The 16,106-nt window shown below is 34.0% G+C and overlaps 1 protein-coding gene across 2 annotated transcripts in view; it reads right to left on the bottom strand.

Moving 5' to 3' along the window:
* Positions 1-16,106, bottom strand: part of lrp1ab (low density lipoprotein receptor-related protein 1Ab) — a 141,393-nt gene that overhangs the window by 70,394 nt on the left and 54,893 nt on the right. For both annotated transcript variants that reach the window (XM_051097220.1, XM_051097221.1), the window contains exon 7: positions 1,382-1,544. In XM_051097220.1, the coding sequence (XP_050953177.1) occupies positions 1,382-1,544 (163 nt within the window). The remainder of the gene's footprint in view (positions 1-1,381; positions 1,545-16,106) is intronic.

Genomic DNA, 16,106 nt, shown 5'->3' with positions numbered 1-16,106 from the left:
AAAACTAATTGCACAATAATTTGAATGATCTATTTTAGCATGTTTTTTTTGTAAGAAACCTCAATTTATACAACATAAATTATGGAATCTCACAAAAAGCATGATAAAAATGTACATTACTTAAATCTAAAAAACATACAAAATAAAAATCTTAAACAAATAAAGAAATAAATTTCACACTATGTTTCTTTTGTTTTATTTTTTGGCAAACTGTTTTCTTTTTTTTTATGCAGGAGTGTTTTGTTTTGCAGTGTTTATAACCCTCTTTATTCTAGATTATTCTATTTAAATTCATCATGTCCAGACTTGATGAATGTTTATTTTAAAATATTTCATCCTTAAAATCTCAAAAAAAAAAAAAAAACATCACAAATTAGGGGATGTACAACAAATACTACCCAGACATATACTTACTGTACAAATAAATAATATATGTTTTATGCTTAAGATTAATATTAAAATTCTCTCCATATTAAACATTGGGGGATAAATGTGTTTAATTGCCATGAAAGTAAGGTTATAAAAAGTGTTAATACTTATTTTCTTTTCTTTATTTGTAATTCATTTTCTTTCTTTCTTTTTTCTTATGGAACCCTGTTTTTGCCACTGAATCAAAAAATAAAGGTAATTGCGACTTTTTAATCTCACAATTCTGACTTTTCCTCGCAATTTTGAGTTTATATCTCACAAGTCTGACTTTTTTCTCAGGATTGTGTCATATAAACTCACAATTCCGACTTTTTTTCCTCAGAACTGTGAGATATAAACACAATTGCATAAAGTCAGTTATAAAGTCAGATATAAACTCACAATCCTAACTTTTTTTCTCACAATTGTGACTTTGTATCTTGCAAAAGACTTTTTTCTATTTTTTCAATTGCAAGTTATAAAGTTCAGTCCTGAGGAGAAAAAAAAGACTGATATGTTTACAGAATTGAGAGTTTAAATCTTGGTATTCTGACTTTATAACTCGCAATTGTGAGTTTATATCAGAATTGTGAGACAACAGTTGCAATAACTTTTTTTTTTTATTTTATATTCAGTGGCAGAAACGGGGTTCCATAGTTTCTTTAGTTTTTAACTTGAACTATGAGCTGAACAGGCTTTTGGGAGATCCACATTTATTTTAGTATTTCCTCATAATTACAGTAAATTGAAGAAGCGATTGTGCTATCATTACAGGAAATAAAAATGAGTCATGGGCACTTGATAGGAACTGATACTGTTGTATGATGCAAAAACACTTGGCATGACCTCCAAGTCAGCTACAAAAAGCCACTGTTGCGATATATCTGCAGAGAACTAAAAATTGCATGAGTGGCATTGTTGGATATTGTTTGTGCAGACAAGAAAGAGGGAACAATGGTCTTGGGGGTCTTACCCCATGGCTGGGTCCAGTGCAATTCCTTTAGGGTTATAGAGCTCCAGGTCCAGTAGGATGACACAGGTGAAGCCATCTTTACTGCACACAAAAATGCGGTCGTCCACATCATCCACAAAGTAGAAGTTTCCTGTCAGCCAGTCAATAGCCATCTGCTCCACATCTGAGTTTGTGAGAGATAAGCAAGACAGGAAGAGAAAGAGAGAGAAAGAATACATAAGGGAAAAGAGAGGGAGAGATGTTTTGAGTGTTTGCTTTATTTTTTAGTCAGTCATAACTGCAGCTTCTGTCTGAGTCAGCAGAAAGATGCCGCACTGTGTTGGAAAGCAAAACTTGGAGGACTAGAAAAGAGGAAACTGAAAACAAGAAACTATGTAAATTTTTTAAGTCTCATCCGACATTGTTGTTTTTTTTTATAAGGGGCATTTTATTTTATTTGCATGGTCGCTTTGTGACGCAGAGCTAATGCTAGCCAAACATTTGTGGTTAAAAAGAGTATAAAATTTTTTTTTCTTTAAGAAAATGACTGATCATATCGCTAGACCCTTATTTCTCATCTGGGATTGTGTACAGCCCTTTGAAGCTGCATTGAAACCGCAATTTGGACCTTTAAACTGTTGACCTCCACTGAAGTCCACTATATAGAGAAAAATCCTGGAATGTTTTCCCTCAAAAACCTTAATTTCTTTGCTTTGAAATCTCACTAGCTGCGTTATCACTTTGCACATCAACGTTTGTGATATTTTATAAATGTCGATAAAAAACTAGTGTGAAACGACAGCATTTCCATTAACCAAATTTATGCAACTAAAGCATATTTTTTTCCTTTTGCGATAAGTCATGGTGACAGACGTTGGTAGGCTTACACATGTCACAGCCATCGCAATAGTCATTATTTTTAATCAGAGGAGAGGTAGGGGTGTATCTTTAGCGAAGTAGCATACAGACCAGCTTCTGAGATGCTTCTGAAACGTGGAGGCTATAGTACATTAAAGAATGATCATGTGGCTTTTATGTATGCCAGGTGACCTGTAAATGGGGCAACAACAAAAAAAAACATTTCCATTTCAGTTTTGTGAAATATTCCTTTTTCAAAATGTCAAGCGTGATATTTTTTGGATATATGGGAGTTTCCATTGGCTGTATTTTCAATGGAATTTTCAGTGGAATTCTGCTATTCATAGTTTAGCTTTAATAACAAACATAAAAAAAAACAAACAAAAAAAAAACTGTGCACTTTTTTTTTTTTTTTTTTAAACTTTCAGCGCGGTCATGTTTTGGCCGCATAGCATCAGTTAATGGAAACGCTGTGATTTAGCAATAGTTTTTTAATCAACATTTCTAAAATGTGACCCTGGACCACAAAACCAGTCTTAAGTCGCTGGGGTTTATTTGTAGCAATAGCCAAAAATACATTGTATGGGTCAAAATTATTGATTTTTCTTTTATGGCAAAAATCATTAGGAAATTAAGTAAAGATCATGTTCCATGAATATATTTTGTTAAATTATTACTGTAAATGTATGAAAACTTAATTTTTGATTAGTCATATACATTAAGAACATTATCTGAAGAACTTTAAAGGTGATTTTCTCAATATTTTGATTTTTTTGCACCCTCAGATTCCTGATTTTTAAATAGTTGTATCTCTGCCAAATATTGTCCTATCTTAACAAACTGTACATCAATGAAAAGCTTATCCAGCTTTCATATGATGTATAAATCTCCATTTTTGAGACTGGATCACAGTTCACAAAAACTTGTGATCCAGTGTCACAAATATAACAAATCTGTAACGGAACCGCACCTTGAATGAATGATCTGATAGTACAGGCTTCATTTTATTCAAAAATTCATAATGTGGCCCACACACGAATCTGAAGCATAGGAAATGTATCTAAATCAACCAATCAGTAATCCATTCTGACATAAAATGTCAGACTGAATTAAATGTAACGGTTGCATAAAATCTGCTGCATGGATGATTTACGCAGAAACTTGTTCTGCTTTGTGTTTTATGAATAAGTCCCGATGAGTTTTATTCAGGTCTCTGCATATGTATGTGTTTGTGTGGGTGCGTATCGGCCCATCTCTGAACCACTGTCACAAGACGATTATTCACTCAGAGAGTGTTTTTTTTATACTCTTACGCATTGATGCAATTAAAAAGACAGCAAGCAAAACAACCTCACTGCACAAACATTTCAAATACTATGGTAAAAAAAAAAATTAAAAAATAAAATCTTACACTAGGTAAAACTTAATACTGTCGTGCCTCAATTGTCTCCACACGTTTAAAAAAAAAACAAAACCAAAAAACAGACACAGACACTTGGTTCTCCTGCACCTTATCCTTGCACAGGGAGGCTGGACTTGGCCATACAGATATCCTCAATTCTAGGAAAAGAGTTTGAAATGGTAATTCACTGAATACTAAGTTTCTCTTTCTCTTCTCTCACAATAAGACTTTCTGTGCGGGCCGCGCAAAGCTCCAGCTGTGCAGGCTGGTCCGCTGTGCCTCCCATGATGCTTGGTGTTGCAACAGCTGCCATCGTACTTCCTGTTACTGATTTGGGGGATGGTTTCTGCAGGCATCTACCAATGATCTGCAGACACAGGAATATGTCCCGGTTGTGCAACCCAGTGCAGCGAGCTTGTGCAAACCAGACACAAACAGTTCTCACACATTTCTACAAAGTCCAGTAAACAGAAGCCCTGCCGGGAAATGCTAAACTACCTCCAGGCCACACTAAACCCTTCCCCCCCTCGTCCCTCAGCCTCCAAAAACAAACATCCACAGTACCTGTTGCGCAAAATTGTCAAAGACAGAGGGAATTTCATCCTGACACTCTCGTCCTGCGTAACAGAGTTACTCATCTTTCTTCACCCCCTCCTTTCTTCAGAGGGAAAGTATGAAACAATACGTGGTAAGAACATCTGTAACTAATCATTTGTAACTACATCTCAGTACAGACGAAAGGTACCACATATGGTTATAAACCGGGAATTGTTGTGAAAATATGGCAGGAACTGCAGATTTTGAAAGCCGAAACACAAGGGAAAAGGAGAAGGGAAAGTAAAGATTGCTTGGATTTCAAATTACTCACAGGATCTAAATTGCTGTAAGTGGAAACTGATATAGTCATGTGATTACTAATATATCAAGTGTAACTATGGTAGATAAGACAGGGTTACAGCTACCAGTAAAGTGAAGCTTAACTATATCAGTGACAAAAACACAAGAGATTTAAGAAGGGTAAGGAGAACAAAGCGCTAAGTGTCTTTTAGGTCTGGGACATGCTGGTGGGATTCTTATGAATGGACAACTCTTTCAACAAGGCCAGAGTTAGGGTAGTTCTCAGGCGTATGGAATATACAACACTGACGCATTAAATAACAGGAAAATAGTCATCTGGTTATAAACCGGGAATTATAGTGGTTGTTAAAATAATGCATATAACTAACACCAAAATAAATGAAGATTATGTAAATAATCCTGCAGAGTGAAATGAACTCTCAAGCCACTTAATGTGATTAGTGGATGTCTAATATAGCATCTAGCAAGGCCATTATTTTGGCAAATTTTAGCATTATTGGTGGAAAATTCAGTTGGCCACTATGTCACATTCACTGTGTACTCTATAGCCGCTTTCACACTGTGCGTTGATTCCGGAAAATTGCCGGAGTGCCCTCTGTGTGAACGCAAACACGTCCCAGGATTGATTCCGGGAATGTCCCTGGGTTGTAACATTGCCGTGATCTGTCCCGGAACGAGCGCTGTGTGAACAAAAGCCAGAACCAATGGCGTAAAGGCTGTGCTGTAGTGATGACGCACGTTGCTGTGCGACTCTTTTACCGTGTGTTTTGAAGGCAGATAAACGTTCACGACGAAAAAATGTGTGCAAACTGGAATAAAGCAGTGATCAGGGAGCTCGTCACTATCCGCGCTGAAGCCAGTTTAGTGGAACGGTACGCGTCACTTTACATCTCACATCCAAATGTAACATGTCTTTACAGGATCTTTACGGGTTGTATATGAACTCACGTACACATTCAAGAAAATCACTGGCAGTGTGAATGAACCAAAATCAAAAGATTCCGGGACAAATCACGGGACACATTATCTGTGTATTTTTGCTGTAAAAAGAGGCTTATATAAATTTTTTCATTACCAGGTCTTCATATAAGGAAATATGGTTTCCAGTACACAAAAACTGATTGGATTTACCTGTTGGTTACAGTGTTCAACTTCAATTTTAGTCACAATTTTAGTAACAATTTCTTCATTATAGAACAAATATGTTTTAACACACTACCAGTCAAAAGTTGTTTTTTTTTCTCTCTCTCTTCTACTTACCAAGCCTGCATTTATTTGATCCAAAGTACAGCAAAAACTTACAATTTTGAAATATTTTTATGATTTAAAATAACTGATTTATGATTTAAAACAACTGTTTTCTATTTTAATATATTTTAAAATATTTAATTTATTCTTGTGATTTCAAAGCTAAATTTTTAGCATCATTACTCCAGTCACATGATCCTTCAGAAATCATTCTAATATTCTGATTTGCTGCTCAAGAAACATTATTACCACCAATATTTAAAACATGCTTTTTTCAGAATTCTTTGATGAATAAAAACATCCAAAGATCAGCATTTATCTGAAATAAAAAAAAAACTTTTATAACATTATACACAATACCATTCACAAAGAGAAACCATAACATTTTTTGGAAAAATTAATAGAAATTAATGCTTTTATTTAGCAGGGATGCTTTAAATTGATTAAAAGTGATGATAAAGACATTTATAATGTTACAAAAGTTTTCTATTTCTGATAAACGCTGTTCTTTTGAACTTTCCATTCATCAAACAAACCTGAAAAAATTCTACTCAGCTGTTTTCAACATAATAATAATAATAATAAATGTTTTTTGAGAAGCAAATCAGAATATTAGAATGATTTCTGAAGGATCATGTGACTGGAGTAATTATGCTAAAAATTCAGCTTTGAAATCGCAAGAATAAATTAAATATTTTAAAATGTATTCAAATAGAAAACAGTTGTTTTAAATCATTAAAAATATTTCAAAATTGTATTGTTTTGCTGTACTTTGGATTAAATAAATGGCTTGGTGAGCAGAAGGGACTTCTTTAAAAAAAAAACATTAAAAATCTTACTGTTCAAAAATTTTGACTGGTAGTATATAAAGCATAAAATATTTTTTATATATAATTATATATTTTTAAATATATTTTTAATAAATTGATACATTTCATTGATATCTTTTCATCAAAATCCATCAAATTATTTTTCACATCAATTAATTTTAGAAAATATTAAGGCTGGGTTTTGAGAAATTTTTACAATTCAATTCAATTCCGATTCAATTCGATATTAATTATTTTTGATTTATATCTCAGGTACAGTACATACCAAAACTTATCAAGGAAAAAAAAAAATCTCAGCTAATGCTGTAAAATATACATGAGAGTCAGATAGTACTACACTACTATAATACTGAAGGTTAAAATTAACAGATTTATATACACTCACTGAAACGTATCAGACTAAAAAGTTTATGGTCACCAAATATATTTTTTTCTGAGGTAAAAGTGACATTACGTGACATCGTTTACAAGCTGTTACACTGACATCTGACACTGTGTGTGGGCTTGAACAAATGAAGAAACGTCTTACAGACAAACAAAAAGCAAACAAATGTACAAACTCACAAATTAAACTAACACATGAAAGACAAACAACAAGTGAACGAATTAAACAAACAACTAACGAATAAACAAAAAAACATGGATTTAGAAAACATACGAGCCACAAATAACAAATGCAAACGAACACACACTTGTACGACAAGCAGTGACTGAAAAAACAAATGGATGGACGAACAAACAAATGAAAGCACAAACAGCTGATTTGCACCTGACACCAGATTAGCACTTGACTAAAATTTCACCATGACCAATATTGGACTCACATTAGCATCCTTTTAAACAATCCTTGATGTTTTTCAATAAAGTGTTTTAGTGAAAAAAACACACAATTTCCTAAGTGCTGCAGTTCTTAGTGAACACAATTGAAAACACCAGAAATATGTACAGGAAGACACATCAATCCCAGTTCATGACAGAAGACACCAGCAGCCTCTAGAGCTCAGATACATCTGGACTAGATGTGGGCCATTCTTAAAACTGCAGGAGAGCTATTACACAACCAGCGGCAAGGACGTCCTGAACCAATGAAGTGTTGTGACACCCTCAAGCATGACTAAGAACTGATATCGCCCTCCACCCCTCCTCACAAGCCGAAGATGAGTTTGTGTGTGCGTCCTGCTCTGTTTTCAGGCTTTTTACGGGGGAGAGCGGTCACGGGGCACATCTGGAGTGCTCATCTGCCCAGCATGCAACAGTTATAAATCACTCCCCCCTGTGAGAATCTGGGCCATTCAAGTCAATGCAGCACCATTACCACACCACACCCCCCACCATCAAGTAAACCTTCCGCATCACAGAATATCTGCAGCATATACGCTCATTAAAAAGACTCATCCGTCTCCTGTCCTTCCATTCCTCCCACCTTTCCTGCAAAACGGCCACACTGAGTCATTAGGGATGTGGATGTAATAACAGTTGTCCTATATACACAGAAGAGCCGAGGCTGTTGATTTATAGGTCCAGTTAGAGGGAGATCAGAACTTTGATAACATATAATTATCTCAGTCCTGGTGGCGTAGAGCCTCTGGACATGGCGTAATTGAACGAGGATGCTCTGATTTATGACCTCTTTGAGGAAGTCTTGCGGCTGGTTTTGTAAAAGGCCTGGGAAGCGACATAATTGGTGGCGTAGGTGCTCACAGCATTAAACCTACAGTGAAGCAGAACAGAAGAGATCTGCTGTCTTTGAGAACATCAAAGTCTTACTGTCTGTTTAATGGGGCCATATTGGACGCCGTTTTGCGCTACCGTACCTTTAAGACTCCTGACCACTGTTTAGCATCCTTTTTCTGAAGCTGTATGACTGATTATGCTTGAATGCTTCAGTCCCCATTCATTTCTACTACATGGAAAAGAGTTACCGTCACAGTCTTCAAAATATCTCCTTTTGTGTTCCACAAATAAATCACACAGGCTTGATTCAACATGGGAGTCCATAAATAATGATTTACAATGATGATAATTTTATGATATCCCTTTAAACATTGTGTGTCTATCTAACTGGCTGATCCCGGAAGATTTAGTCATTTGGACACATTCTTTTGTGTTCTGGTAGACAGCTGAAGCTTGGTCTAGATGGGAGACGGAGACGGAGACGGAGACAAAGACAGAGACAGAGACGGGCTGCTAAATTACTCAAACGGACCTGATCAGTTCTCTAATCACAACACAGTTCGGAAATTTATAACAACTATAACAAGAGACGTGTAGGAAAGGTCTCTGGGTCTCTCTGACGCTCCAAATGTAGCCCAGTACCTGAACCACAGTTCTCCAAGTCAAACTCAGAAACTCTACAGAAAGGTTGTGACTCATTGTTTCTTCTTGTCTGTCTTGCACGTAGCTGGATCTGAGACAGTGATGCACAGGGTCCAGACTTCCTGTAAAACTATTCTGAGACACTGAAGGTTTGTTCTAAAACCTAGCGAGCTTCCTTACTGTCTACATAGGCAGCTGAATTATGAGGTTCCATCGCTGTTATTAAATGATGACATTATAGATGACAACGTTAGCATCTGTTAATTTTAATTGTTGGAAAAAATTTGAAATCTACATTGTGCAGTTTGTGATGTGGCAATGGACTATAGTACTTCGATGACGTTGGTGTCTCATAAGTATTCATGAGACTGCCTTTTCTTATCCTATGAGAAGACGCTTCGCCTAATTACTCATGACAGCATGTGTTGATGCTTTAGACTGCGAGATTGCTTATGTTAACTGAGAAACGTTTATGGATCGAAGGAGAGTGTTTGTTTTTGTCCAAATAAAAAAATAAAAAAAAATGTGCAAAAGCAATTTTATGTCCATAGAAAGCACATTAAATGTAAGTAGTCTACTTTTAAGGTTTCAAATAAGTTTTTGGAGAATAAAATGTCAAAATTTGGTTTAAACAATATCTATGTAAAAATTCAAACAAAATGCTTATTCTGACTTGTACATATTAAAATATATAAAAGAATAAGGGAGCATATAAAATTTTATTGTGTTCTAAATGAGTGAAAAATCTTACTGACAAATGGGGAAAAACCTAGAATACTTTTAAAAGCAAATTTTAAATTTTAAAAATGTAGAATTACAACTAATTTGTATATGGGGTGAAAGTAATTCATCTTTTAAAATCATAAATTGATTTTTGTTGTAAATATGCCTGACATGATTGTTACACTGAATGACACTTCAGTGGGTGTCTTCTGTAAATTATGGAAAATGTATGATATTTATTTTTTGCTTAGAAAAACAAAAATAAAAATGCAATTAAATTAAACAGAAAACTTTTACATTTTTTTTTGAAAAAAAAAAACAAAAAACAACAATTTAAAGCAGTATTTCACGTATAGTTTTTATGCTTAAACCCTTTTTTCGTCTTTGACCCATAAATATGAATACATGTAAATATTTGTTTAATATATACATGTATGTTTGTGTATTTATATATAAATATAAATATTCAAAGCAGACACACATATATTATGTAAATTTAATAATAATTCAATAATATATAACTATAAATAATTATTCATTATATAATGATAACAGTAATAGTCAAATTGGCAAATTGGCTGATGACGGGGATTAATTTATTCTTAATATTAATAATAATATTAATAATTGTTTTTATTTATATAATATTTTATACATTTATACATTTTTATTAGAAAACTTAAAAGATATTTAATTCATTATTTTATGCATAAATAATATTTTAAAAACATTAATGTTTTATGCATTCATTTGATAACCAGAAAACTTAAAATTCACAATACAAAATTTCTGAAAAAAAAAAAAAAAATAAAAAAAAAAAAATAAATAAAAATAAACTAAAATAAACAAGCAAACAAAAAACAATAGGTATCATAGTAAAATAAAAAAAAAAAAAAGCTTTCATAGGGCTACTGTAAAAATAAAATGTTAAATTGCATAAGTTTAATGATTTAATTGATTAAGCATGCTTTTATTTAATAAGGAGTCCAGAAAAACTAAAGCAGAAAAAAACGGATTTGTAAAAAAAAAAAAATGGAAATTGGGAAAAAATAAAATTGATTTTATAGGGCCCTAGTTTTCATTAAAATTTTAATTTCTTTAATACACATTTGTTTACATTTGTATCAAGTTGCTATAATACTAGTAATAAATCATTATTATGATAGTCATCACTATTATTATCATCAACTATTACTATATTACGATCATAACTATTATCATTATCATGAAACCTCGAGTGAGCAATCTGTAACAGCGCTTTGCATGTGAAGTTACATGGCACAGTTCAATCTGTGACACTGTGAGCGACATCAGTCCTTAAGAGTAAACAGGGTGTGATTATTTCCAGCAACAATAAACTACTGTGCACTAACTCACCGTCCCACCCTGCACACCCTTCCTGTGAAACCGCTTCCTTGGTGTGCTGGCGAACGGCTTTCCCTGGCACTCCGACATCAAGCACACACACAAAGAGAAGAAAGTGTTGCATCTCAGACCTCTGTCTCTCTGTACCCATTATCCCTCCGTGCTGGAACACACAACCACACTTGGCAGCGTCTTCATCAGAGAGCAGCCAATATTTAGTCTGAGCTGGCTTTCAAGACACATTGATCACAGGAAACGTCCACCACTTATCAACAACATGCACATCAGCACGGTATTTAGTATCCTGTGAATCATTAGGGTCACTGTCTAAAGGTTACACCATTAATGGAATAAGGTTCTGTACAAACGAAGAAGATGTGACATTAAATCCTTCTGTGAAGATGTCCTGTAGTGTGACATCATCTAGAACTTTTACAAACAACTATTCTGCTACTTTTATTTAAAAGAAAAAATATTATGCATTCAATCGCCTTTTTTAAATCTTATTTTAGAGTGGTTTCATGTTCACCTGATTTCACCAAAACACACTTTCTTTTTCATTATGTTGCACTCCACCAGGATGTGTTTGAAGCCAAGAACATGACTGAGAAGAGGGGATTTTTAACTTCTTAAGTCTTACAAAAAGAAAACATTTAAAAACATGAAATGGGACATCTAAAGATGTGCGCTTGCATGTGTACGGCTGTAACGGCAGTGACTTAAAGAGGATGAATTTAAAGATACATTTTCCTAGAGTGCTTTTTACTTAGCAAAATAACAGCTAAAAAATAGACTGTCAGCACAATAAAAGAAAGTCACTAAAAATATCAAAAATAAGCAAAATATTCTAATTACATAGTAGTTGTTCAAACCCATTCCTACCTCAAATAAATATAGAGACTACATCTAAATCTAAAAAACAAAAAACAAAAAAACAATTGTCACACTGCAGATCCCTTTAAAATGACAGAAAATAAATATTATAAATGGTGAAAATAAAAAAGACAATTACCAGTTATAAAATAGAATTTTCCTTGTACATAAATACATTAACAAAAATCTTGATATGAAATGAAATTAAATTTAATTCAATGAATGAATTAAATGAATGAATGAATAAATGTATATATTATTTTTAGTTTTTCAGTACCTCCTCCACTAGTATATATATATATATATATATATATATATATAAGTATATATAAGTATATATATATATATATATATATATATATATATATATTTATTTATTTATTTTTGCAAAGGAAGACAGTACCTCAAAATCCTGGACGATAAAAAAATATTTTCAAAAATCTTGTTGAAAATAAATAATTAATTAATTATTATATATATTATATACATTATATTTTTATATATATATATATATATATATAAATATATTTTTTTTTTTTGCAAGGGTGCAAGGGAGGCAGTGCCACCTCAAAATATTGGATGAAACAAAAAATTGTAGTACAAAAATAAAACAATGCTAACATTGAACAACAACAACAAAAAAAACATTCAAAAGAGTACAAAATGCGGTGGATTTGGGTGAGGGGGTAAATGAGAATTAATGGGGGAAAGTCACATGAGAGGAGGCAATGGCTCATCACAATATGACTGGATATGACTGGTTATATTTGGCTGTGATTGGTTCATGCAATAAATCCTGCCACTTGTGATAATGCACATTCTGCATTTGCAAATCAGTCTAAATGAACTAAAATCATTATGTAGTGCATGTAATTAACTGCCCATGTATATATCTACATGCGTGCATACATGGATACTGTTGTATCTGGGCATTAATGACATGCCATGCTGCAAAATGCAGGCCAGAATTATTTAGAGCCATGTCAGCATGCAATTCTGTTGCAAGGAAGTTACATGGAGAAGTACAGTTCATCGCTGCCCTCTTTTTCCTCAAAACTTGTGTTCATGACGCACTTTGTGGTTGGACTCGTTTAAGCCCTGCAGACTGGGGTGTCACAACTTTGGAAAAGCCTTTTTAGCAGTAAACATGAAGGGGAAATATTTTCCCACATTCTAAACTAGAAAATCTGCAGGATGTTTAATCTTGCCTGAACACAGCTACAGTAGGAACAAAACCAGACCAGGCAAATAAGACAGACCTAATAACACAGAAACTCCCTAAAGGGCAGGAATGTCTACGTGATGTAAGAGTTGATGTAACGGTTGATGTTATATGTTATGAAAGGTGTCGTAGCAATTGCTGCAACGATTTGGGGAGTAAACAGCGTTTCCTTGACATCCTAAATCACAGTTATTGTGTTTTACAGTCTAGGACAAACACGTCACTGTCGGTATGTCACTGCGAAGAGCATGTCGTCAGACACTAATTATATGTTTTCCAGTCAAACATTAAGACTAATCATAGACTGAGTCGAATCAAACGAAATAAATACTGACATAAATACGTGAAGTCCTTTCTCTCGCACTGCAGATGTGAAACTGTGGCCAAAAGCACATCATGAGAAAGTGCACATCCACATCATTTTATTACAAAACCATGTGACTTTCTTTCGTCAATGGAATAGTTAGTAGGTTAGTGAATGAGAACTGCAGATGTTAACAAAAAGCATTACGAATGTAGCCTAAAAGTAGACTCATGATTTATATTTCAAGTCTTAGTCATCAAATCTTGACATCCACCTTAATGCTCCTTGGAGTACAGGGAAGTAATAATGTCTGATTCACCAGCAAATTGTTCTTTCAAGTCACATCTTGTTAATTAATTACTTAATCCAGGTAACAAAACTTGTTTAAATGATCCATTCATTAATTAGACTGGGTCTGGTTCTCTAGCTAGATCTGTTGCTCACACGATCAATTATACAGCTGAGGTCAAAAGTTTACATTCCCCTTTCAGAAGAGAAAATAATAGTTTAATTTATAAAAAATGACCCTGTTCAAAAGTGTACACATCCTTGATATTTAGTTTTGTTTTGTTACCTGAATGATCCACAGCTGTGTTTTTTGTATAGTGATAGTTATTCATAAATCCCTTGAATGTCTTGAACAGTTAAACTGCCTGCTGTTCTTCAGAAAAATCCTTTAGGTACTACAAATTCTTTGGTTTTCCAGAATTTTTGTGTATTTGAACCCTTTCCAACAATGACTGTATGATTTTGAGATCCATCTTTCAGCTATCACAGAAGGTTCAAGATGCTCCAGATGGAAAAACCATGCATTAAGAGTCAGGGGTGAACCCTTTTAGAATTTGAAGATCAGGGTAAATTTCACTTATTCTGTCTTCTGGGAAACATGTAAGTATCTTCTGTAACCTCTGAAGGGCAGTAATAAATGGGAAAAATATGATATTTAGAAAAAATAAGAAAACTCTACACATATATACACATTCTGTTTTCTAAAAACAGCAGGCAGTTTAACTGTTCAGGACAAACAAGTGACTCGTGAACAACTATCACTAAACAAATAAACACAGTTGTGAAACATTCAGGTAACAACACAGTATTAAGAATCAAAGGGATGCAAACTTTTAAATGGGGTATTTTTTTTATAAATTTAACTATTATTTTCTTTTGCGGACTATATGTAAACATCTCTAATGTGAAATATATTATTCGGGTCAGTACGAAATAAACAATAACATTTTTTTGTATGATCCCTCTTATTTTGCTAAAATAATTTACATTTTGCAGATTCTGAAAGGAGGATGTAAACTTTTGATCTCAACTGTAGCAAAACAGTCATAAACTACTTTTGTGATACTTTCAGATTTTTTTTTTTTAATGACATTTTTAATTGTTTTAGCAGTTTTACCAACCAGCAAAAAACACAATTTTTCCTTCTGAAGAAATTACACTACCGTTTCTAAAGTTGTGGGTCAATAACATCAACAATTTATGCTTTTATTTAGCAAGGATGCATTAAAGGAGAACTTCCAGAACAACAATTTACAAATAGTTTACTCAACCCCTTGTCATCCAAGATGTTCATGTCTTTCTGTCTTCAGTCGTAAAGAAATCGTTTTTTGAGGAAAACATTTTTTAGGATTTTTCTCCATATAATGGACTTCACTGGTGCCCCGATTTTGAACTTCCAAATTGTAGTTTAAATGCAGCTTCAAAGGGCTCTAAACAATCCCAGCCGAGGAAGAATTGTCTTATCTAGTAAAACGATCAGTCAATTTTTTGGGAAAATAAAAGTTTGTATACTTTTTAAGCACAAAAGCTCGTGTAGCACAGGCTCTGGGATGCGCGTTCACGTACTATTGAATCACGTCGAAAGGTCACGCGGAACGTAGGCGGGTCTACAGACCCAGTGTTTACAAAGCAAACGCACAAAGACTAAGAAAGTGCAAGTAAGTCAAACGCTGTTTACAAACAAAAAGGTACAACGATGTCGGACGATTTTACCGATTTAGACCTTTGAGTCTCGTTCAGCAAAATGAACAAATCTTTTTGAGTCATTTCGTTCATTTTAGCAAAATCAGCATCGCGTGACAGCCCCATAAGATGAACGAAAGACTCGAGAAACCCGAAGACTCGAAACAGGTGAACTAATTCCGGTATAGAACCTAATAGGATGTTCCGCATGCGCGACTGAACGAATCACTCCCCGAGACGACTCGTTCTTCCCAAGTCACACTAAAAATTCATTCAAAATCAACTATTCGTTCAAGAACGCGCATTCCAGAGCCTGTGCTACACAATCTTTTGTGCTTAAAAAGTATGACCGATCGTTTCGCTAGATAAGACCCTTCTTCCTCAGCTGGGATCGTTTAGAGCCCTTTGAAGCTGCATTTAAACTACATTTTGGAAGTTCAAATTCAGGGCACCAATGAAGTCCATTATATGGAGAAAAATCCTGAAATGCTTTCCTCAAAAACCATAATTTCTATACGACTGAAGACAGAAAGACATGAACATCTTGGATGACAAGGGGGTGAGTAAATTATTTGTGAATTGTTGCTCTGGAAGTGAACTTCTCCTTTAAATTAATCAAAAGTGTCACTAAATTTACATCTTCACAAAAGACGTATATTTCAAATTCTGTTCCTTTGAACTTTCTATGGAAAGCACAACTGTTTTCTGCATTGATAATAATAATTCAAAAAAATTGAGCAGCAAATCAGCATCATAGAATAATTTCTGAAGTATGA

The sequence above is a fragment of the Labeo rohita genome, chromosome 23, assembly GCF_022985175.1.
Source record: "Labeo rohita strain BAU-BD-2019 chromosome 23, IGBB_LRoh.1.0, whole genome shotgun sequence".
In the NCBI taxonomy this organism is placed as follows: Eukaryota; Metazoa; Chordata; class Actinopteri; order Cypriniformes; family Cyprinidae; genus Labeo; species Labeo rohita.
Note: the sequence above shows the minus strand (reverse complement) of the source record. Positions and strands in the feature narration are given on the sequence as shown.